The 26,018-nt window shown below is 37.9% G+C and overlaps 1 protein-coding gene across 1 annotated transcript in view; it reads right to left on the bottom strand.

The window, feature by feature from the left end:
- Nucleotides 1-26,018, bottom strand: part of TMTC2 (transmembrane O-mannosyltransferase targeting cadherins 2) — a 374,133-nt gene that overhangs the window by 96,860 nt on the left and 251,255 nt on the right. The window contains exon 8 of the mRNA XM_080935191.1: nt 11,740-11,861. Coding sequence (XP_080791317.1) covers nt 11,740-11,861 — 122 coding nt within the window. The remainder of the gene's footprint in view (nt 1-11,739; nt 11,862-26,018) is intronic.

Raw genomic sequence — 26,018 nt, 5'->3', positions numbered from 1 at the left:
TAATGAACATGTTCATAGCGGGGCTTGTTTTGAACCAATTTAAAAGTCTGCAAAAATGAGGATGAAGAAGGCAGCTTAGAGGTAGATATGTGCCTATTACATATAAAATGCTAGGTACAGTTTATAGAAATCAAAGGGAGGAAAATATTATAACAAAGGCCTGTAGTGATGAATGCTTTAAACTTTGGAACGGATATGGCATCTGTAGTTAGTTTTTGTCAACAGAAGCTAAAGTTATCTGAAAACGGGACACCATGGTGAAGAAGCTGCCTCTAACAGATTTGCCTACAGAAAAATTTTCTTTATAAGTGATTGATGTGGGAAATCCTGGCCCACTGTGGGTGGTACCAACCCTAAGCAAATGGTCTTGTGTTTGATCAAAACACAACCTTAGGGAGCCAAGAGGGGCAAGCTAGTAAGTAGCATTCCTCCACAGTCCCTACTTGAGTTCCTTCTAGGTTCCTCCACTATTTGAGTTCCAGCCTTGGTTTCCCTCAATGATGGACTGTGATTATGAAGTATAAAGCTAACATGCAAACATCTTCGTTCTTCTTCAAGTTCTTTGTGGTCCTGGTTGTTACCACAGACATCAATAGAAAGCAAACTAAGGTAGCATCTTTAATATATGGGGGAGAGTGAATAAGAGAGAGAGAGAGAGAGAGAGAGAGAGAGAGAGAGAGAGAGAGAGAGAGAGAGAGAGAGAGAGAGAGAGAGAGAGAGAGAGAACATATATACATTGTTCTTGACTTACTAAGATAGGACTCAAAATTTCTATTAGATTCCCTTACACTATTTTGGAGAAATAACTCTGTCTACACAATACAGTACTCTACAAAATAGTACACAATCTACTTTGTTAGCATTGATTCTTGATAGTTTGGGTATATAAAAAGTATTTTCTACTCAGCCACCAGAAACAATGACTTAACCAAATTCTTAAGAAAATGGCTGCATCTAGAGAAGATCATCCTGAGTGAGATAACCCAGTCACAAAAGAACAGACATAATATGCAGTCACTGATAGTGGGATGCTAACCCCAGAGGCTTGCACTCCCCCAGAAACAACTCACAGACTGTATGAAGTCCAAGAAATAAAGAAAACAAAAAATATACATATATTCACAAAACAAGAAGACTTTGACTATTCCCATGTTGCGTTTTGTTTTGCATGTACTTTACGCTTATTGCAACTAGTACGTTTTCAATGCATACTGTCAAGCCCTTGAAAAAAATCAAGTACTGACTAAAAAACATCTTCACATGGTTTTATGTAAAATTTATTTTAATGTCTGAAAAAACAGTACTGACAAAAATGTATAATTTTAAGCAAAAAATGTTTAAAATCTTTACATTTATCTTTGTTTTGCAAAATAAAGTCGTTTAAAAAAAAAAGTATTTTCAACTCCTACATTTTTCTAGTACTAGAGATGGAAACTAGCGTCTTGAATATACTATCACTGTGCCGTATCTACCACGGTGCTGTATCTGCAACTGTTATTTATAAGTTTTTAAGAATGTTTCTTAATAAATTGCCTCACAAGTCTCAAACTTGTAATCTTCCTGCCCTAACTTTCCAAATAACTAGAACCGAGAGCCTACCTCACCTCATTGTATTTTCAGTTCGTGAAGGTGTCATCAGCAAGAAACCTCACCATAATTTGAGTTTGATCAATACAACCAAGCATATCTGAGTTCTACCAGATGATAATAGAATCTCCTTTTTGAAAAGTGAAATCATCAACCTCTTAAGACAAAAGGTACTTACTCTGAAAGTGGATATTATCTGTGGCACCATTTCTAATACTAAATGCATGCCTTTAGTATTAGAACCAACACATAATATTCAGGTTTTCTTCTAGTTTATACAATTATAATACAAAATTATCAAGACAAGAAATATCCCTAGTTAGCATTACCTATCAACTTGATACAATCACTTGATAAGGGCACTTCAGGTCATGCCTCTGGGAGATTGTTTCAATTGTACATAATTGTGTGGGGAGGGGGTGTTCCTATCCACTCTGAGTAGCACCATTCCCTGGTCACATGGTTCTGTGCTATTAAGAAAGTTAGTTGTGCATGGGCTTGGTGTGTGTGTGTGTGTGTGTGTGTGTGTGTGTGTGTGTGTGTGTGTGTATGTATGTGTATGTGTTGGTCAGTTAGCAGCATTTGTCTATGATTTCTATTTCAGGTTCATGTTTAATGAGTTCCTGAACTAACTTCTCTCAATGATGAACTGAACTGAGACCAAGAAGTATAATACAAATGAATCTTTTTCTACTCTAAGTTTTATTTGGTCAGCATGTTTATTTCAGCCTCAGAATGCAGCTAGAATGGAAATATACAGTAAAAATCAAGGTTCAGTTGACCTTACAGGTTTTCATGACAGGCTACGTCAAGATTGAAAAGAAAGCACTGGCAAAGAGCAACACGAGGTCAAGGCAAGGATGTTAGTGTATGAATAGGACTTAATTAACACATTTAAGAAATATAAAATCAGAAGGAAATGCCTGCAAAATGGTGTGGAATCCTGTGCCTATGACAGCAAAAGAGTCTGAATACAATTTAGGAAAAGTACATAATTATCCTCTCTGGAACAAAAGCCATTGCCACAGTCACAAGTACAGGAGACTGGCTTTTGCTATTAGTGTCTCCTGAATAAAAGGCGACACATCTTTTCTGAAGCCATGAAACCACCCTTAACTTCACATCACTACTGTTCAGCGGGAACCATGATGAAGGCTGAGGCAGCAAACATTTGCCTGCTGCAGATTTTTATAAACGTTTATAAAGTTCTTCAAGAATGCCTTATTGCATGTTAGAGCCACAAACATGGCTCTTTATCTCCATCTCTCCAATAAGAATGAGATATCAGAGTACCTGAAGGTTTGGGAGGGGTCTCAAATTGATGGGCTATTCTAATTGCATGAAGGGAAAACTACAGACCAATAGAAAAGGCAAGGAGAAGACTCCAAATAATGAAGTGCAGGTCATTTTTGAACAATTTTACATAATGGCAAATCAAGTTACCATGAACAGAACTCGTGGAAGACTAGCTGTTTTACAACCACACCTCCCCCACACACAAACACACACACACACACACACACACACACACACACACACACACACACACACATGCACGCACTCACACAGCTTTGAATATTAAAATATTTCAGCACCAAACCCGGTCACTATTGCTGATGCCAAGTAGTACTTACTGGCAGAACCTGATATGGATGCCTCCTCAGAGGCTCTGCCAGAGCCATACTGATACAGATGAGAATGCTTGCAGCTAACTATCAGACTGAGCACAGGGACCCCAATGGAAAAGACAGAGAAAGGAATGAAGGAGCTGAAAGGATTTGAAACCCCATGGGAAGAACAAAATTATCAGTGAACCAATCAAACCTGGTAGAGCTCCCAGGGACTAAAACACCAACCAATGAGCCCACATGGAGAGACCCATGGCTCCAGTTGCCTATTTAGCAGAGAATAGCATTGTCTGGCATCACAGGGAAGAGAGGACTTAGATCCAGCAATGACTCTTTTTCCCAGTGTAGGAAAATGCCAAGGCAGTGAGGTGGGAGTGGTTTTTTGGGGGTGGGAGCATCTTTATAGAAGCAAGGGGAGGGGACAAGGATGGGATGGGGGAAGGGGGATAACATTTAAAATGAAAATACAAATAATATCCAATAAAAATGTTTAAAAAAACTAAAATAAAACCTTTCAGTATTTTGATTTGTATAACTCCCAAGGCTAGCCATATCTACCAACAAGATACATGCTTCACACTGACTTTTCCTCCACAAAAGCAGAATAAGGTATCAATGTATTTGTGTAGATTCCAATGTCACCTAAAGATAATAAGCACAATACTTATAGGGTTGATATTAATTTGAAAAAGCATATCTTGAATTATGGAAAGGCTCTCTAGTAAAATCACTATCATGGTTATTCTGGTTTTCAGAAAAAAAATTAAAACGAAGCAGTCAAATGATGACTTGTCTCTAGAATGTGAAATCATAAAGTGCAGATGAAGTAACTTTATGTGAACATTTAGCTGAACATTAATTGTACTGAATCAAATTTCCTTCACATATGTCAGTTAATATTTTGCTAACAGATATGTATGATATGTTTTCCCTTTTCACAGAAGTAAATTTTACATAGGAATTGAATGCATTCATATTAATTACCAAATCAGAATTACAGAAAGAACTGCTTCATACAAAGACTCCTCCAATCTAAACATGGCTATACAGAAATCATAACAAAACAGATCCAGCAAGCCAGATGTGGCTCAGCACACAAAAGGAAAGAGCTTTGCTCTGAATAAAGCCAAATGGAAAAAAAAAAGAAATTCTCAATTCTAAGTAATAATAATAATTAATGAAAGAAACATAGAACAGAGCATTGAGGTTCTCTTAGACACAGACACCATGTAGTGGGGTGGGGGTGGGGTGGGGGAAGCCTAACTTTTCAGCAGAACATCAAGTTCTTTCACAACTGGTGTTTTATGGAACCCAATTAACTTTGGCTAGACACAGAAGTCTGGCTTAGTATGTCCATGCAGTAGCCAAAATAAAGGTTTTATATGTCAAGAATTATTGTCAGAGTCTCCAGCATCTTTCCTTCTTTCCCACTAAACTAATTCTGGAAAATAAGCTAACAGCCAAGAAGGTTTTATTACAATTTAAATCAACAATAATTTCAGAGGCTTAAAAAAACTATAAAGTCGTTGGCTTAGACAAATGGAACAGAATAAAGGATTTTTTTTGTGTTTTGTTCCTCTTTTGTTCTTTGTTTGTTTGTTTTCTTGTGTTGTTTTGTTTAGGAAAAGACAAGGCTTCAGGCCCTACACAGATTTAAAAAGAAGCAGAAGTATCACCTGAAACACAATAATGGAAAATGGTATTTCTTGTTGTCCTTCTTAGTGAATGACTGATTTTAAATGCATTGAGTTAACCGTAGGCAACAAAGTTCAAACAAGGAATAAATCACAATCTTGAGCAGAGATATTCAAACTTAGCTTGTGTTTTGTATTTTATTTGGACATGAAACTGGTATGAAAACTACATATATTTCTAATGAGATGTCAGCTGGCCCTACTATTTTTGAACATGGAGATTACTAGTGTAACCATAAGAGAGAACTTCCTCTAGGGGACCCTGGAAAGCTCATATTACAGGTATAAGGTTGGATCAAGAACTGCCAATAACCTCAAGTCCTCTATTCAAAAACAATCACAGCTGATAATAAAAATGTGTTTAACCAAATAATATAAATAGATACTAAAAAACAAGTATCGAAAACAATTTTAAATAATATTTAGAAAGACTTAGAGACATACTTTTGAGAGTCTTTAATCATCTAAAGAAGGCATATCAATGGGAAAAAATGACTTAACTTATTTAATATAGAATAAAATTATAACCATTAATATGCAAAACTTTGTAGTTGTGTTTAATCATAGCATTTAATTACTGAATAGCCTTAAGAAACTATTAATTAAACCTTGGAAGCTCAGGTTCCTCATTCATAAAGTGGAATGCATTTTCTAAGAATGGTCAGGAAATAATACATCATAAAGGAATATAACAATAAAATGATGGCTAATGACATATTGCTATAATTATAGAGCAGAGCATTTCACAACCCTTACCAAAAAAGTTGCTTATTCTACAAATTTAAATGAATAAAGAGATCTCTGACTGTACAGTGTGCACAGAGTGAGACTTTGACATACTGAGTCCTAAGCAGAATATTGTTTTCATACCCCTCTGGGTTCAGGGATTTAAGGTAGATGAGAAAGCAGAGGTTGGGGAAGACTCCAAGGGAAAAGTGTCCTCCAAAACACAAAAGGACTGATGCTGACACGACCTAAGCACAGAGATTGGGGCAGCGTGCACAACACATGCACAGATTCAAACCAGACCGAGTCCCAGCACAGGAAAGGGGAAGTGAGCACAAAGTCCCACTTCTATCCAAGAAGCTATTTGCAATTGATGCCTGCAGGAGAGGGATAATCAATTTTCTCCAACCGAGTGCTAATGGACATATCAACTACAGGCGAGGGCAGGCAGTCCCCAGGCTTGCCCAGTAGGAGTTGGGCTACAGAAAACAGACTTTGTTTTCAGATTTTGTTTTTCATTGTGCTTTTTGGTTGCTTCTTTCTGTTTCTATCTTATTGATTTTCGATTCTAATTTGCTTATGTGCTTTGACTTCCGTTTTTTTGTTGTTGCATTTTCTCTTTTGCTTTTGTTTGGAGACACAGACAGAGAGCTCAGATAAAGAAGTTGGATGAGTATGGAAGATCTGAGAGGAGTTGGGGGAGGGCAAATATGATGAAGTTTTATTTTATGAAAATATGTGTTTTAAGGTAAAAATTTAAAAGAAAATAACTCCAAGCACGTAAATCAGCTGATGAGTGTTCCCCTAACACTGTCTTTCTTTCTAAAGCTTTGGAAGATTATGAGTGTGTCTACTGTATAATCACAACTGTTTTAGCAAATTCTTCAGCACAGATCCTTGACAACTAATGCTCACTGTAGATCAACCAGTCTAAGTACATGTGTAGTCGGGATGAAGGGATTAAGATTCAGTAAGTGTCAATCTAAGAAAATAAAGGTTGAAATTCCATGGCGAAAAAAAAATCAGCCCTTGTTGTATGTTTAATATAAAAAAAAAAGACACAAATTTTATATGTCATTCAATTAACAAATGATGTCACAGAGATACACAGATGAGGGGTAAGAATGATCAGAAAATTATAATGGCTTGAGAAAATCAAGCCATACAACATAAAGAAAATAATACCTTCACAAGTCGGTGTACCAGCCTGCAATCCCACCTAACAGTGGAGGAGTGTTCCTCTTTCTCCACATACTTGCCAGCATCTGCTGTTACCTGAGTTTTTGATCTTAGCCATTCTGACTAGTGTGAGGTGGAATCTCAAGGTTGTTTTGATTTGCATTTCCCTGATGACTTGGGATGTTGAGCATTTCTTTAGGTGCTTCTCAGTTATTCAGTATTCCTCAGTTGAGAATTCTTTGTTTAGCTCTGTACCTCATTTTTAATAGGATTATTTGATTCTCTGGAGTCTAACTTCTTGAGTTCTTTGTGTATAATGGATATTAGCCCACAGAAAAATTGGATATAGTACTATGCGAGGACCCAGCCATACCACTCTTAGGCATATACCCAAAAGAAGTTCCAACATATAACAAAGACATATGCTCTACCATGTTCATAGCAGCCTCATATATAATAGTCAGAAGCTGGAAAGAACTCAAATGTCTTTCTACAGAAGAATGGATGCAGAAATTGTGATACATTTACACAATGGAATACTACTCAGCTATTAGAAACAATGACTTTATGAATTCTTGGGCAAATGGATGGAACTAGAAGCTATCATACTGAGTGAGGTCACCCAGTCACCAAAGAACACCTATGGTATGCACTCACTGATAAGTGGATAGTAGCCCCCCAAAGCTCTGAATATCCAAGAAACAATTCACAGACCTTATGAAGCTCAGAAAGAAGGAAGACCAGAATGAGATGCCTCAGTCCTTTTTAGAAGGAAGAATAAAACACTCATGGGAGGTAATACAGAGACAAATAGAGGAGCAGGGATTGAGAAAAAGATCACTCAGAGACTGCCTCACCTGGGAATCCACCCCATATGCAGCCACCAAACTCAAGCACTACTGCTGATGCCAAGAAGTGCTTACTCGAAGGAGCCTGATATGGATGCCTCCTCAGAGGCTCTGCCAGACTCATATAGATACAGTTGATGCTTGTAGCTAACCATCAAACTGAACAGGGGGACCCCAATGAAGGAAGTAGAGAACAGACTGAAGGAGCTGAAAGGCTTTGCAACCCCATGGGAAGAACAACAATATCAACCAGCCAAACCCTGCAGAGCTCCCAGAAACTAAAACACCAACCAATGAGACCCATGGCTCCAGTTGTATATGTAGCAGAGGATGGCATTATCTGGCATCAACGGGAGAGAGGCCTTTGGTTCAGTAAAGGCATTTTTTCCCCAGAATAGGGGAAGGCCAAGGCCCTAAGGTTGGAGAGGGTGGTTGGGAGAGGGAGCATCTTTATGGAGGCAAGAGAAGGGGGAGGGGGAATGGGAGAGGGAGAAAAGCAAATAACATTTGAAATGTAAATACAGAGTAAATCCAATAAATAAATAAATAAATAAATAAAAATAAAGGAAATATAATTTCAATAGGAAGAGAGTGGAGAAATGATTTATTTCTTACTTCTTTGCAGATGAATATAAAGGATATGATTTATAGGATGTGCAAAAACATTCTGAGGATCCTTAAATCCCTTTGATTCCTTCTACACCTACTGAAAATATTACATGGACTGTTTAAAAGAATAGCATGTAAGAAAAAAAGGTTCTCAGTGAATAGGTCCAGTAACTATACTCAAAGTAGTAATCATCAAATTTTCTTAATTTTTTTATAAAACCAGAATTCTGATATGATATGCTAGCTTACTGTAGCTGATATAGCTGCCAACCATTTAACACAGTTGATCTTTGGTGAGTTTCTACATAAGGGGATGTGTATCACTCCTTTTCTAGTTCTCTTGGGACTAATAGCAGTTCTGTTTAATAAGACGTAAAACCACAGAAGTCAAGATGTCTAGCATTTTCTACCTTGCCAATTCAGTGGCATGTTAGAAGACCAACAAACCCATAACTGTTCAAATGTAATTCACTGGACTTGGAATCTGCCAAACTTTTAATTTAGAAGAGAGTCTTAAAGGTGGCTATGGTATTTGGCTTTATGATTAAGCCAGTTCACAGAAGTCTACATTTCATCTAATCATTAAGTAGGAAACTATAAAAGTCTTACTGGAGGAAAATTTAAAATTTAGATTGTAATATACGAACCTTTTCTTCCTTTTCAATGTGTTTCTGTAAAGCAAATCTGTTAAAGCAGCTTTAAAACCCTATTTTTAAAAAGAAAGCTTAACATATTCTGAATTGAACATCTAACAGAACAGGACACAAGTTCTTTATACTCAGTATTGGGTCTACACACATCATTATTACATATGAACATATGACTATTTCTGTCTGCTTATTCTTTGTAGTTAGGATCAGATTCAGGAAGCTATTAGTTTTGTAGTCTTTTTTTAATGTAAAGACTTAAACTCAAATGTCTATATGTACTCCATAAGAATATTCAGAAGTTCCAAATTTCTTCACTTACATAATTTATTTCTCTATGTGTATGCAAGAAGACTTTTCTTCCTTCATATAGAAATAGTTTTCACTCTTTTTTTTTGTTTTTTTCACTTTTGAAGTGCAAGTTTCTGGTTGTGTCATGTGTTGTAGACTCACATGGTATTTGGCTGAGGCAGAACCATATGATGTTTTGCTGAGGCAAGACCAGTGGAAAGACAGGTAATGCTTGGAGAGAGTATAAATAGGACTCGACAGACAGTGACCAGGTACTTGCATAACTAGCCTTGCAATGCTTTATTGGTCATGAGTCTTCACTTCATTGAGAGGCATAGAAGAGAACTCCTAGAACTTCTGCTGATCCAGGTCTCCCCTGCTGACTTATTGCATGTTGGTGGAGGCTCAGCAGTTTCTGCTGGATTGTAATACTTCTGAACTCAACTGTTGGCATTAGGACATTCCTGACCTGGGCTACTGCTGTCCTCACAAACAGAAATTGGAATCATCCCAAAAAACTACATCTAAACAGGTCCACATCCCCTTCTCCTATTTCCCATCTTTTCTCCCCTACCTTTGGGCTAGAAGAAAGGTAAAAAAATTGAGAACCCTTATTAAAGTAGGCTTTAAAAAATCTAAGTATACACACTATTACAGATTTTCTGTGTAAAAACTTAATGTAGCCTTCAGAAATTCTAACTTTTTATTTATGATACCATCCTTTTAAATCTCTGCCAAATTTAATCCTTTTATTACTTTCTTCAGATTTGTTTCTCACTGAGTGACAGTCCAATGTCACAGTTGTGAGTTAGTTAATAGAGGCTTTCACTATGAGATATAATCCCTCAAGTGTGTTTCACTGATAGCCATTTACAGAGTACCTTTTAATGCTACCCGCCTGTCTGTGGATCCGATTCCCTAACTGAGCTTGCTTGTCTGGCCTCAGTGGGAAAGGATTTGCCTAGTCCTAAGTTGATCTAATGTGCCTGGGTTTGGGGGATAGTGTGGAGTGTGGAGGGTCATAGCTAAAAGGGGAACTCTCACTTCTCAGACGAGAAAGGGAGGGAAGATCTGTGTGAAGGGGTACTGGGAAGAGAGGTGGGGCTGATAATGAGATGTAAAGTGAATAAAAAAAATATTTTTTAAAAGTGCTGATTTTCAAGTTAAAAAACATGTTTTTAATGGATGAAAATCTAATGAATTCATCAAATGAAAGAGATGAGGAAAGAAAGTTGTATGAGGAGGAGGTCAAGCCATAAGCCTATTATTCTGCAGACTAGCAGAGAGACACTAAACATCTTAATACCCCGAAAGTGCTAACCGCAGAACCTAAAAGCATCTAAGCTAGGTTCTCTCTCTGTCTCTGTCTCTCTGTCTGTCTGTCTCTCTCTATCTCTCTGTCTGTCTCTCTGTCTGTCTCTCTCTCTCTCTCTCTCTCTCTCTCTCTCTCTCTCTCTCTCTCTCTCTCTCTCTCTCTCTCTCTCTCTCTCTCTCTCTCTCTCTACCAGCGTGGTGCCTGTTCCTACCCTGCCTAGGTAAGGCTCTTCTGGGTACAGCACAGCAGGAGAGATGGCATCACAGGGCAATGATGACCCAGAGGGAGAAATCACATGACAACATCCATAGCAGGTGATAAGAGAGAGACTAGCATTAAACCATCCATGAAGACGATGGTACCCTGGCTAAATTCATAACAGTCCCTCTCTGACCGGTCATCAATTATTATTGTGAGCACATGAAAGTCAAGCTTTAAGCATGTATACCTCTGGGAGACCCACTAAACATACACTTGAAGCAAAGCACTTGTTTCCTATCATTTCATCTTCAGCTCTGTGAGCCACACCTGTGCCATGGACCTTTCTTACTCATTTTTCTCAGGAGTGAAAGTCTCTGTTCTTGCCTTAGAGGAAGGAGCCTGGTTTCTAGCATTTGGGTACATAGAAACAAAACCTAATGTTTACAGTTATACAGTGAAAGTTATTACCCTTTGGCATAGCTTTTAACTCAGCCCTTCACTAGGCCAGATGCCCTGGTTTATGCTCTTCTCCAGGGTTCTTGGGGATGAACTGATTTTTCATGGTTATCTACATGGGACAGACTTTCTTAGACTGTGGTACCTGACAAATCAATTATAGTTGCTCTTGATTTCTTCTCCAAGTCAGTTCAAATATCTACTTACCTCTCCTCCCAATCCTGATAAAATGAGTTCTAATCCAGCCAATTTGATGCTAACGTATTATTTATATAAATGTTGATATTAAGACAGTATGAAGAGGTAACGGCAAAGTTGAGGTTCTCCATTTATAGCTGTCTCACTGACACCTCCAACATCATCACACCTCAAATCTTATAGGCCAGACCCAAAAGTTCGGTTTTTCTACATTGTCTGTTTAGGTCTCTAACAGCATAATTATCATTCATTAACTGAGGTTCACTAGTACAGAATGGATCAATACTTCAAACTGCAGCTATCCCCAGGACAAATGGGGAAAAAATTAATTCCTGAAGAATGAGAAAGTCAAGTACTTACTGTCAACGCGAGCAGTTTCCCATAGGTAAGATGAGCAGGAATGTGGTCTGTCTTGGATTTCAGTGATTCCATGTACCAGTGCTCAGCTTCAGGAAGCTTACTCAGTCTCATGTATGCTTCCCCTGGGGAGAGAATCATTAATACATTGAGACATGCAATTTCTCATGTACCCTTGCAGAGAAAGACAATGACAAGCAATATCCTAAAAAGCCAGCTTGGAATTCTATCAGTGAAGAATGTTACATCATAAAGAAGGTACATCTGACATGATTTCAGCAGTATGCAGTGGACTAAGACATCGCATGCTACACTAGGAAGATGGATCAGTGTCAGCTAGGCAATCAAGAACACCTGAGTTCAAATCCCCAGCTCCCATGTATACAAAGCCAGATCCGGCTGTGTGAGCCCTGAGCCTTGGAAATTCATTGGACAGTCAGCCCTGGTGAATTGTGGCTCTTCAGTTTCAGTAGAAACCCAGTTGTTAAAAAGCACAGGGACTGCAATGAAGGAGTTAGAGAAAGAACTGAAGGAGCTGAAAGGGTCTGCAACCCCACAGGAAGAACAAAGATATCAAACAACCAGACCCCTGCCCTGGGCTCCCAGAGACTAAACCACCAACCAAAGGGTACCCATGAAAGGAAGTATTCCTGTCTAAAGGAAAAGCAAGGATAAAAAGTGGAGCAGAGACTGAAGGAAAGTCCACCCAGAGACTGCCACACATGAGGATCTACCCCCACATACAGACACCAAACCCAGACAACATGGCTGATGCTAAGATGTACATGCTGACAGGAACCTGATATAGCTGCCTCCTGGGAGGATTTGCCAGAGCCTGACGAATATTTAGAAGGATGCTCGAAACCAACCATTGGACTGAGCATGGGGTCCCTGATGTAGGAGTTAAAGAAAGGACTGAAGGAGCTGAAGGGGTTTGCAACCCACAGGAAGAAAAATGTCAACTAACCAGACCTGCTAGAGTTCCCAGGAACTAAACAACCAAAGAGAACACATGGAGGGACCCATGGCTCCAGCCGCATATGGATGGCACTGTCTGGCATCAAGAGGAGGAAAAGCCCTTGGTTCTGTGAAGGCTCAATTCCCCAGGGTAGGGGAATGCCAGAGTGTTGAGGTGGGAGTGGGTGGGTTCAAGGGGCAGCATCTTCACAGAAGCAAAAAGAGGAGGATGGGAGAGAGGGGAACTGGGAAAGGGAATAGGATTTGAAATGTAAATACCCAAACTATCCAATAAAAAAGAGTAAATAAATACAAAAAAGTAAGGGTAGAGGTGTGTTTAGTTGACTCAAAAGATAAAGACACTTGCTATAAAGATGGACAGACTGAGTTGGATCCCTGGATCCATATGGGGGAGGGGAGAACTGATTCCCACAAGTTGTCCTCAGACCTCTGTACACTAAAATAATCCCAAAGAAGAAAAAGAGAGAAAGAGAGAGAGAATATCATGTAGTATAGATTTGAATTTTGAATGTGAAATTTGATTCAGTCACCATTCAGTTTGGAAAAGAAACTTATTTTATAATTCATTTCAACCAGTTGTGGTTTTTATTTAGATCCATTTATTCTTAAGAAATACATCTAGAGAATAACTATGAGGCTAGTCTCATGTGGGGACAAAGGAAGGAAGACAACACCACTATCTAGTATCTATATAGAGAAAGTAAGAATAAATGGAAGGGCTGAAGAGATGGCTCAGTAGTTGAGAGCACTGACTGCTCTTCCAGCCTTCCTCGGCTCCCAGCAACCACATGGTGGCTCGCAACCATCCGTAATGGTCTCCAGTGCCCTCTTCTGGTGTGTCTGAAGACGGGAACAGTATACTCAAATAAATGAAACAAATGAGTAAATGAAAGAGTTAAAATATTTTTGGACTTACTACTGTTGTTATGTCGGGAATAGTGGAATATCATTTCAGTCTCAGCACTCTGCAGGCCAAGACAGGATGATTCCAAATCTTACATCATCCTGAACAATAGCAAGAACTTCTTTCAACAAAACCTATGCAGGTACATTTTAATTGTTTTCAGCATTCTCAATGTTAATAACATAAATAAAATTCTCCAGTGCCATTTATAAAAAAACCAATTAAAATATGGCAGTTAGCAAGTGATATGAGTTTTTAAACATGTAAAACCAATTCTGGGCCTTCCGGCCATTAGCTTTTTTTTTTTTTTTTTTTTTTTTTTTTTTTTTTTTTTTGGCTCCTAAAACTTTCAGCTAAGTACCAATCAAACAGAAGAATTAAAACTGTGGGAAATAAATACAGAAGTATATTAGTAGTTTTCTTATTGTCATCGTTATCTCTGTCACGAAAGCATATAGAAGAATGCCCAGTTAATAGAAAAATTACACATACTTAAGTTAAATAATTTAAATTTCTTTGTCACAGCAAATGCAGATGCTGCGCAGTTTGAGAGAACGAGCGAGACCCCTAACTTACTTTCTTGCTAGGCGGACTTTTACAACTAGCCATAATCATGAAGGCCTCTCCCTTCCACAGCCAGTAGTTCTCCTAAACGTGTTACCCACATTCTTTATGGATTCTCTCCCTTTAAAAACCAGATGAACATATTCTTTCCTTTTGGATATTTGGTTGGTTAGTTTTTTGTTTTTTTTTTTTTTGCACACTGCTATCAAGACAAATAGGTCTCATAAACTAAATTGGCACTTGAACTTCCAGTGCCCTTTAGGTGGTTGGTTAGTGAAAAATACTGGTGTTGAGTAATATGCAAAATGTGAAAACTGTATATGTATTTACCCAAACCTCTATTTGCTTCTGGTTTTAACAACAGTCCTTAAACTCAACTTTCTTGAAAGTGATAGTTTGGACATGTTTGAGGTTTTTTTGAATTATGAAGTTTTTAACATGCTGGTATTTGAGATTGACGAGGTTAAGTCACATGGTTAGGGCTAAGACTCCAGAAAAAGTGCCAACAGCTCTGGAGCCCAGATTAGAAGACACAGGGGTGCTGTTAGCAGGAGTGGCAAGGGATAGAGGCATTTTTTCCAGGTTCTTGAGCTTCTGAAATAATTGCCTTTATTTTATGTTTGAGAAAGGCTGTCTCTATGTAGCCTAGGCTAGACTGACACCCAAATTCTCTCACTCTGTCCTCCCAAGCTCTGGGATAAGGATTACAGGTGCGTGTCAACAAACCTGGTAATAACTTACTTGGCTTTATTCTAATATATCTACAGATATGCATCGACGCATTCAAACAGGGTTTGGTTTATTTTGTTTCTGTTAGTTATTTGGTTTTTTTTCTTTTCCTTTACCCTGTATGTTTACTCTCAAAATAAATCACCATTTTTCTTTGAGTAATGAGCATCTTCTAGTGATAAAAAATATTAGGCACGATTTACCTAGCCAGCAAAATACAAAGAGCCTAAAGCAATGAAAATTTAAATGTAATTAGTGATAAATTACGCCTGAACATGTATCTGTAGAAATGGGCTATGAAACCAGAAGGAAGATGGGTTTACGTTACATTTGCAGTCAAGCTGAAATCCCACCTCAGCCTGTCTCATCCTCTGCGCAACCACCGCAGTTGTAAGGGCATCTGTCTCTGTTAATTAAAATCTTAAGTTTAGGGAGAATAAGTCTTATTGAAGAGTGTTCAAGAATCCCATTTTCCTGAGTGGTTTCAGATTTAAATCATATAAATTATGTCGAACTTGTTCACATATAAAAAAAATTAGAAAAATGTTACATGTTATTTCCTTACTAAAAATATTAGCAAAACATATTTGGAAATACAATACTAATTTGGTATGGAGTAACAGTTAATACATGACTACATTCTATAATAAGAATTTGTGAGTAACATTAATTTACAAGGCTTGAGCTATAGACAAATGGTAGAGAAACATAAATAAGATGTATAATATAAACATGCTAAGTATAAGAAAACTGGTTGAGTGTCCTGTATATATTACAGTCCCTTATAAGTCAGAAAATCTTACACTACCATTCTACTTAACCTTGTCATGTGATGACAATTCTCATTATACTATATATTATAGCAGCAAGTGGGCGATTGCATGACTTTTGTTACCCAGTCTTCTCATTCTATTCATCTGAGCATGCAGAATAGTTTTCCCTCTCATTTGACCTCATCATGGATTCGTAACATAACCAACTGTTCATGGTAGGTGTGCCTGCTAATGCCTCACAGCTAGAAAATATTTTCCATGGATATCACTACTACAAATGAAAACGACTGAAATGCACAGTGGTTAAGTAAACTAAATGCAAAATTGGGGAAGTTGCAAGTTAAACCCAGAACTGCTTGCCCTCAACACACTGCCACAACTAGTATAGAATAACCAAACTCAGGAGAAAACCTATGTTCTTGTTCATGGAAAATTATTTCCTAGCTGGGATACAATGGCTAGCAGGTTCATTTCCTTGCCTTAGGCTCATTTGCTGAATTAAAATACTGAGGAATAACAAACTATGGCTGACCTTAAAAATACTTCCTCATACACGCAGTTAATTTAATTCTTAAGAGAGAAATATTGGCACCTTAGGCACACTTGGTCTACCACAGTAAACCGAAACACACTCACACACACACACACACACACACACACACACACAAACACACACAAACACACACAGGCTCATACATACAGCGTCTGCAAAACAAGTAAAAAACAATCAAAGCAAAAATTTGCATTGTAGAAAAATGATGGTGGATAAATGAGGTATCTTCAAACAAGTCCTGAAAGAAATGCAACAAGCTATGTTGTTGGAATAGGTAACACTGGAGCCTTACAGTTCGCATTGCAAATGAACATGGATTCTTATGGGGAATAGGAAGCCTCATGGGTGATAACAGACATGTAGAGACAATAAATAATCATACTTTCGGTTGGGAAAGATGGCTCACCACTTACGAGGACTGGCTTCTCTTGTAAAGGCCCTGGGTTGAAGTCCAACCACCCAGGGGGTCTACTGCAAGAACAAGTCACACAAACATACATGCAGGCTAAACATTCATACACAAAAATGATGAAATAAATAAATATTTAAAAATAATTTTAATTTGAAGATGGAATAGCTCAGAGACCATTGTTTTTAATTTCATAAAGTATCCGTTATATAGCATTTATAATTTACTGGCTTCCTTTTAGCATCTTATCTTTATACCCTTAACACCACCTTCTACCTCAAGTAACACTAATCTTGTTTTACAAAAGTGACTGTGACTCAGACTTAAGTCAATATGTTCAAGGTTAAAACACATAAATAGTACAAAACTCAGAAGAAAAGTAAGAACTTTGTCTGGTTTGGGCTGGAGAAAAGACTCATAAATTAATAGCTCTTATGGCTCTTCTATAGGAACATATATCAGTACCCAGTGGCCATGTTGGGTATCTCACAACTGCTTATAACTCTGGCTCCGTAGAATATGTATGCCCTGACATATGTGTCTGTCAGTGTGTATGTGTGTGTGTGTGTGTGTGTGTGTGTGTGTGTGTGCATGCACACACACACACACACACACACACACACACACACACACACACACACAGGCATGCACATGAGCACATACATGCAAACAGACATAAAAAAAACTATTGAAATGTTTTTCCATTTGACATAAATTGGAAAGCCATCTTTAACAATAATAGAATTTGTGGATGTATCACCAACCCTGATCTCAAGCTAGAGAATCAAATTGAAGACCCCAAAAGAAACCCACACACCTATGAATACTTGATTTTTGAAAATAAAAGCCAAATTTAAACAATGGAAAAAATGAAGCATCTTCAACAAATGATGGTGATCTAACTGGAAATATGCATGTAGAAGAAAGAAAATAGATCCAGATTTACCACCCTGCACAAAACTCAAGTCCAAATGGATCAAAGTCCATTGCAAAGCAAGAGACACTAAATATAATAGGACAAAACCATGAGAAATAGCCTTGAACTCATTGGTATAGGGAACATCTTCCTCAACAGAACACCAATTCAGTTAAAGTTCAATGATCAACATTAATAAATGGGACCTCATGACACTGAAAAGCTCTGGAAGACCAAGAATATTGTCAATAAGACAAAACAGAAACTTCCAGACTGGGAAAGGATCTTCAGCAACATTATATCCTATAGAGGGTTAATATCTAAAATTCATAAAGCACTCAAGAAATTAGATGTCAGCAATCCAAATAACCCAATTAAAAATGAGGTACAGAGCTAAACAGGGAATTCTCAACAGAAGACTTTTGCATGGCAAAGACACATTTTAAAAGAAACGTACAATTTTTCTAGTAATATGGGCAACACAAGTCAAAATAACCCTGAGATTCCATTTTATATAGTTATTTATTTCTTATTTATTTATTATTGAATATTTTATGCATTTACATTCCAAATGTCATTTTCTTTTCCAGTTTCCCCTCTGGAATTCCACTATCACATTCTACCTCCCCTGCCTCTACACAAGTTCTCTGCAACCCACCCACCCACTTCCTCACTCCCACTTCCCTGACCTGGTTTCCCCTACACTGGGATATCAAGCCTTCACAGGCCCAAGAGCCTCTCCTCTCTTTGATGCCAGACAATTACATCCTGTGCTTCATATGCGGCTGAAGCCATGGGTCCCTCCATGTGTACTCTTTCGTTGGTGGCTTAAACCATGGGACTTCAGGGGGGTTTGGTTAGTTGATATTGTTGTTCTTCCTACGGGTTGCAAACCCCTTCAACTCCTTGAGTTCTTTCTCTAAGTCCTCCATTGTAATTCCCAGTGCTCAGTCGAATGGTTAGCTATGAGCATCCCCCTCTGTATATGTCAGGCTCTGGCAGAGCCTCTCCGAAGACATGTATAACAGGCTCCTGTAAGCAAGTGCTTCTCGGCATTCAAAATCGTATCTGGTTTGTTGTTTGTATATGGGATGGATCCCCAGGTAGGGCAGTCTCTGAATGACCTTTACTTCAGCCACTGCTCCACACTTTATTCCTGTATTTCCTTTAGACAGGAGCCATTCTGGGTTAAAAATCGGGAGATGAGTGGGTGGCCCCATTCCCCATCTTACACCTGTCAGAATGGCTATGATCAAAAATTCAAGCAATAGCACATGCTGGCAAGGATGTGGAGCAAGAGAAACACTCCTCCATTGCTGTAAGTGTGCAAACTTGTACAACCACTGTGGACATTAATTTACTGGTTTCTCAAAAAAAAAAAAAAAATGGAATAGTTCTGCTTCAAGACATAGCTATACTACTCTTGGGCATATACCCAAAAGATTCTCCAACATCCCACAAAGACACTAGCTTAATTATGTTCATAGGAGTTCTATCCATGACAGCCAGAAAGTGGAAACAACTTAAATGTCCCTCAACTGAAGGATGGATTAAGAAAATATGGAACATCTACATAATGGAATACTATTCAGCTATTAAAAACAAAGACATCATGAATTTTGCAGGCAAATGAATGGAACTTTAGAATATCATCCTGAGGGAGGTAACCCTGAGCCAAAAAGACACATGTGGCATAAGATCACATATGAGTGGACATTAGCCATAAAGTGAAGGACAATCATGCTACAATTCACAGACCCAAAGAAACTGAGTAATAATGAGGTCCCAAGGGAGGATGTGTTACTCTGAAGGGGAATCTAAATAATCGGAGGTGGATGGAGATAGAGAACTGGGTAGGGAAGGAAGCTAAGAGGGGAAAACAGGATGGTGATCAGGTATGGGGAAAGTGGAGGGAGGAGAGGGGGTGAGAATAGACATGGGGGGTGGAAGGATGCATCTCTGGTGAAAAGGTTGAGACACAGCATGGAAAATAATACAGGGAATCTTAGGGCATGATCCTAGCTAAGATTCTTACTGGGGGAAGATATAGAAATGAAAGTGGCTACCTCCTGTAGCCAGGCAGGACTTCCAGAGGAGGAAGGTGGCATCAATCTACCTACAAAACCTTCAACCCCACATTTGTCTTGCCTACACGATGTGGAGGGATAACAATAAGGCAGAAACTGTGGAGCAGTCAACCAATGACAACCCAACATGAGGCCCATCCCATGTGAGAGAGCCAATCCATGACACTATTAATGATACTTGTCTATGCTTGCAGTCAGGAACCAATCATAACTGCATCCTGAGAGGATTTATCCAGCAGCTGATGGAGGTAGATGTAGAGACCCACAGCAAACATCAGGCAGAGTCACGCTGGTGTTGAATAAAATGAAATCACTTTTGTTGAGGATGACCAATAAGAACCTGTCCAGAGTTCTTCTAATCTGTATCTACAAGCAGGCTGTCCCAAATAGTTTGAGACACAAGAGTCAGTGAGTTCTAGACTATGAAGCCAATGATAACCCAACTGACTTAGCCTTTGCCTGGTTTGTTTGGATACAGGGCTTGTTAAGAGTAGTGGCATTATTTGGTCTCCACCTGAAACTGAATTATCTAGGCCTGAAGCCTGAATCGGAACATCCAAATCTGTTTTGTCTGTGAATAAATGTAAAATGACTTAACCGGCTTGTTTCTAACCATCTATCTCTATTTTTTTTTTCTTCATTGAAGTCACTGAACATTCTTCTGTTCATTGTCTTTGGCAGTTTTTATATTTTTAACATTTCAGTCAAGCTTGAAAAATTACCATATTCTCACTATCGAAAATGTTCTACTGGTGGCTTTTACAATTTCATTTGTAATCATTAATTATTAATTTATTGTTTGTTTTGCTTTAGAAGTCTTTTTTATAAATCTTTTAAAATGTCTTTATTTTTTTCAGTGTATAAACATATTTATTCTTCATTTGTACTTATATTTACATTTGTTATCCCTATAGTCCTCCCTCCAAGAACCAAAGACCACCTAAGAAAAACCCAAACACCAGACATGGGAAGCCATTCTTTGACTTGTTGGCCAGGGCTGTCTAAGAAACAGAGCTTACAGAATGAATCTCTCTCTGTATACAGAAGGAATTTACTAGAATGACTTATAGGCTGTGGTCAGTGTTGTCTGTCTGCCAACAGAAGGTCCAAAAATCCAGTAGTTCTTCAGTTCATTGGACTGGATAACTCAGCTGGTCTTCAGTAATGGGATCCTGAAGTTGGCTCTAATGCCAGTGGAGAAATAGACTTGCTGGCAAAGGGAGAGCAAGCAGGAAAGAATAAAAGCATCCTTCTTCTGTATCCTTTATATGGACTTCCAGCAGGAGGTGTGGTCCAGGTTAGAGGTGGATCTTCCTGCCTCAAAAGATCTGGATTAAAGAGATATCTTTCCTCTTTGAACAATTTAATTAAGAAAAAAAATCTTGCGTGGCAGTGATGGCACATGTCTTTAATTCCAAAGCAAGTTCTAGGACAGTAGGGGCTATATCAAGAAACCATGTTTTGAAAAATAGAAAAAAAAAGAAAGTAAGAAAGAAATATAGAGAGAAAGGAAGAAAGAGAGAAAGAAAGAGATCATAGGTTTTAGTTAATACAGTTCCTACATAATGACTCAAAATATGTAACCTATTGCTGTTTTCCTTGGTTACCCTGCTTAGGTGGAAGGCAAGTCTCTTTTGCTAAAGGCATCACATACTTTAGAGACAGGGCCAAGAATCCCCTGAGCTAGAAATGATCTGAATGCCACTCCTTGAGACTAGCATTCATGGTACCACAAGGCACCATGTAAACTTCCAAAGGAGGGAGGCAAACAACAATCTTACTCGGCAATGATGACTATGAACCACATCAGTTACTTTCATGACACAATAACTCTACAGGTGCTAGTGGCTGTTGTGGTTTGAATAAGAATGGCTCTAATAGGCCCGTAGGAAGTGGCACTTTTAGGAGGTGTGGCCTCAGTGGAAGAAGTATGTCACTGGGGGTGGGCTTTGAGGTTAGAGATGCTCAAGCTAGGCCCAGTGCCACTCTTATTTCTACTTCCTGTGGATTCAGATGTAGAACTGTCACCTCTCCAGCTGCCTGCATGCTGCCATGCTTACCACGATGACAATGATGGACTAAATCTCTGAATGAAAGCCATCCCCAATTGAATAATTTTTTTCAATAAATATTACCTGATTTATTCCCACCATTAAGCTTTATATTTTCCTTTTTGTACGCAGATAATATAAAACAGAACTTAGATAATGTGGGATCCCTGATGAGGTGATATTCAGAAGTCATTGTATTAGTAGATAGTAATTTTTTTTAGAATACATTTTTAAGGTTGTAATTAAGTATTTGAGGGTACATATACATATAAATATGTATATATGTAACAATAATATAGGAAAAGAGGTTATGAATTTGAGGGGATAGGAGAGATACTAGGAGGGGCTATAGGGAGGAAAGGGGGATGTGATACAGTTCCATTTTTATTAAAATATATTCTTTTTTTGTTGAACTTCACACAGTCTGTGAGTTGTTTCTGGGGTGTTCAGAGCTTTCTGGGGTTAGTATCCCATTATCAGTGACTGCATATTATGTCTATTCTTTTGTGACTGGGTTATCTCACTCAGGATGATAGTCTCTAGATGCATCCATTTTCTTAAGAATTTCGTTAAGTCATTGTTTCTGATAGCTGAGTAGTACTCTATTGTGTAAATGTACCACAATTTTTGTATCCATTCATCTACTGAAGGACATCTGGGTTCTTTCCAGCTTCTGGCTATTATAAATAGGGCTGCTATGAACATTGTGGTGCATGTATCTTTGTTGTATGTTGGAGCTTCTCTGGGGTAAATACCCAGGAAGTCCAGTTGGAGGAAGAGGATCCAATGCAGGGAACAGATCCTGACACCACTTATTAGGGGAGCCACATGAAGACCAAGCTGCACATTTGTTACATCATGCTCCCTGAATGGTGGCCCAGGTTCTGTGATCCCCTGTGCTCCCAGGTTAGTTGACTCTGTGAGTCTTCTTGTGATGTCCTTGACCCCTGCATGCTCAAATGTATCTCTTACTCGATAAGGCTCTGCTGACCATGCTATGTATTAATTTGGATTTCTTTGGTAAGTGTTTCAGAGCAGAAAAAAAGTTCACAAACTTTTTTTTGAGGAATCCATGATAAAATAGAATTCTGTATCATTAATATGAATTACTTGATGAGCTTAACTTGTGATTTTAATTTGCATGGATTTACTTTTCATTTTATTTTATATATGTGGGTTTTTTTTTTTATTTTTTACCTAGATGCATCTCTGTGTTCCATGTGTGCTTGCATAGAATGGAAGTTATGGTTATTATTTTTAATGTATTTATGCCACAATTATTCTTTCTTACTATTTGTCTGTGACTATTAGCATCTGAACCTTTTCCCAATTTTATTTAAAAAAAAACATAAGAGCAAAAACAAACAAAAAAAGAAACAAACAAAAAATGCATAGTCTAGTTGCCCCACATACTATACCACTGACTGGAAATACTCATTATTTATTGGAACAAGAAGAGAACAAAAATTTACGTGACTCCAAGTGAGATTCCCTACTCCCTGAAAACACATTTAATAGTTGGGACTATATTACATTTAAGAGAATTCTTAAATCCTGACATATAGATCTTCATCAAAGAAAATATAGAGAGGTGTGTGGAAGATTAGGGGTGGAAATGGGTATGTATTACTTAGGTTTACCTAATCATCAAGACATAAGTTAAACTTCAGAGAAACCTTTAAAAGGTTCTAATTTGTGGTGTGAGATTAAATACAAGAAAGCTGTGAAGTGCCATCAAAATTGAACTTGGAAAGAAACCAAGAGCCTGTGTCGATATTTTTCTACTTACAACCAGAGCTTCTGAAGTTCCTTAGGTTAATCAATTTCCTTTCTACTTTCAATGAAATAAAACCCCAAAATAATCAATCCTATTGGATTGTGAACAATCATAGCCAAGTCTCAGAACCTACAAAAATTATGCCATTAAGTGTGTGTGTGTGTGTGTGTGTGTGTGTGTGTGTGTGTGTGTGTGTGTTGTGCATCTGTCTTGTGTGTTGAGTAAGGTGAAAATCCTCTTCATAATAAAGTCCCCTTCAGCATTATGTACTGCTGAAATACTGAACAAGAAAAAGAGAAAGAAGGAAAGAAGGCAGAAAGACAGACAGGAGCTAACTAGTGTTTTAAAACAAAACAAGATCAGAAAAAGGGTGTGTGTACTAGCATAAGAAGAAATAGTGCATGTAATATCAACTAAGGGCTAAAGTAGTTTCAAGAGACTGCGCCAGCAAGCGTGTTGCAATAGTTGTGAGTGACTAGGAAGCCGCTGAGAGAAAAGTCAGAGACTTAACGGAAGTTATGCTTATGTTTGGTGAAGCCAGGACAGCCACACAGAAATGTGACTGAACAGATGGATAGTAGAAAGTCCGAAAGACCATCCATCTGGTCTACTCAACCTCTACAGTGGAAACTTCAAGACACATGGGCCTCAATGGTAGTAAAAGAAATCAAGGTTAAAATACAACCAATTCTCAGTTGTGTGCGCATTTATGTGTGGTTTTCAAAATGGGTTGAAAACTGTTATTTTGCACATAAAAAACTCATTTAACTTTCCCAGGGATTTTATATAAATGGATAGAGACCACTGACATGAATAAAGGAAAAGGAATGTGCAAACAGAACACACAGCATTTTATTCTGACATTGTTGTCAGCATGTTAATTATGAAAGAGATTTGAAGGTTGTTGTAGAGGCTTAGCCTCAAGTAGTCAATTACAATAGGATGAATGCTAAGTTCCTTCTATGTTGTAGTTCTTCATACAAATGTAATTTATATTGCTAATAAAATATTCTATAACATAAATAGTACTTGTTTGGGTATGTACCCACAACATATCTCTTTAAAGCCACATTAAAATTTTTAAAATATGCTATGGTTCCCTTTTGGCTTGCTGTACTTTTAACAGACTTACAGGTGAAGAGAGGTTGCCCATATTTCTGTCTTTGGAGTTGTCTCTTCTAAACACATGCAACACTAACTTCTGATTTCTATGACCTGACTTTTCAAGATGGTATCCTTTCATGATTTTTTTTTCTTCCACATACTCTGTCTATTTAGAAAAGTTACATCAGACTCTGCACATTTTAGCATGCCTTATCTTAAAAATGTAATAATGAATTTTACACTTAAAATAGCTATTTATTTTATAAAATATAGCCCAACCTACATTTAAGTTAAATGTAAAAATTTACATGGGTAAACAATGCTTTCTATATGTATTACTGTGAAAAGGATTTTAAAATACACTTTTATTCTCATTTAGTTCTACTGACACATCAGAAAAAAATGTCTTTATCTTTGTTTGGATGTTTTTTTCTATACAATACATGGTAACTTTCAGGAAATCAGAGAATATGAAGGATGTAAATACATATTAATATGAGTATATTCATTTCCTCATACCTTAATTTTCAAATAAAAACAATCAAGCTTCATTCCTTTCCTTTACCACAAAACTGGCAAAAGTATGAATTAATGTAACAGGTGGGCTTGTGTGGTTTTCATAGCAATGAAATATAATCAACTGTCTCATATCATATTTCCAGAAAAGCAAGTGATATGGAGACCTAAGCAAGCAAGACCCTTAAGCAGACACACTTTTGACATTCGAGTGTTTGCACTCCCCGAGGGGACTATATATCTCACTGTCCTATGTTTAATTGAAACTTTAAACAAAATATATTACCTATTTAATGTAGCTGAACTGGACGCAGCCCTTTGTAGTGTATGGAGTAGTGTCTGGCAAACTCAAGGTTGAAACCACAGTCCATACTGCGGATGCCACACAAAGCCAAACATAAGAAGTAAAGGTTAACCTTCAGTGAACTGAAAAGGGGACATTTCTAGTTTCCTATTCATAAATTTTACACATTTCTCATAAGGATACACAGCCGAGAGTGTATCACTTCTCCTATCTCGTTGACTACTTAACTTCCTGAGGGAATGTTTTAATGTGTCCCATTTGCCTTTACTTAAGGAAATTAGAGCATTCCTTAAGGGCTTATAGAGATTAATGCCTAATCCAATTATATATTATATAATTGTAATTGATTAGGACTGCCGTATAGATTCTCAACAGTGCCAATGGACTCAGTCATAAGGAAATTTCCAGAACTGCAAATAAGACAGCTGGTGGTCAAGTCAGCTGAACAGTACTGGAGAGTTAGTGCTTCCACTTGAAAGGTGGAAAGTTCAAATCTCCCTCAGTTAAAACCCAGCTCCTTCCCATTCAGCATGCTCAGCATCCTGAATAAAAGGATTCTCTTAAGAAAATCCTAGTCACAGGTCATTAACCATAGAAAACATTGTAAGAAAACAATA

This window comes from Micromys minutus (genome assembly GCF_963924665.1).
Source record: "Micromys minutus genome assembly, chromosome: 22".
Taxonomy (NCBI): Eukaryota; Metazoa; Chordata; class Mammalia; order Rodentia; family Muridae; genus Micromys; species Micromys minutus.
The sequence above is the reverse complement of the archived record's forward strand: the minus strand, read 5'-3'. Positions and strand labels throughout refer to the sequence as shown.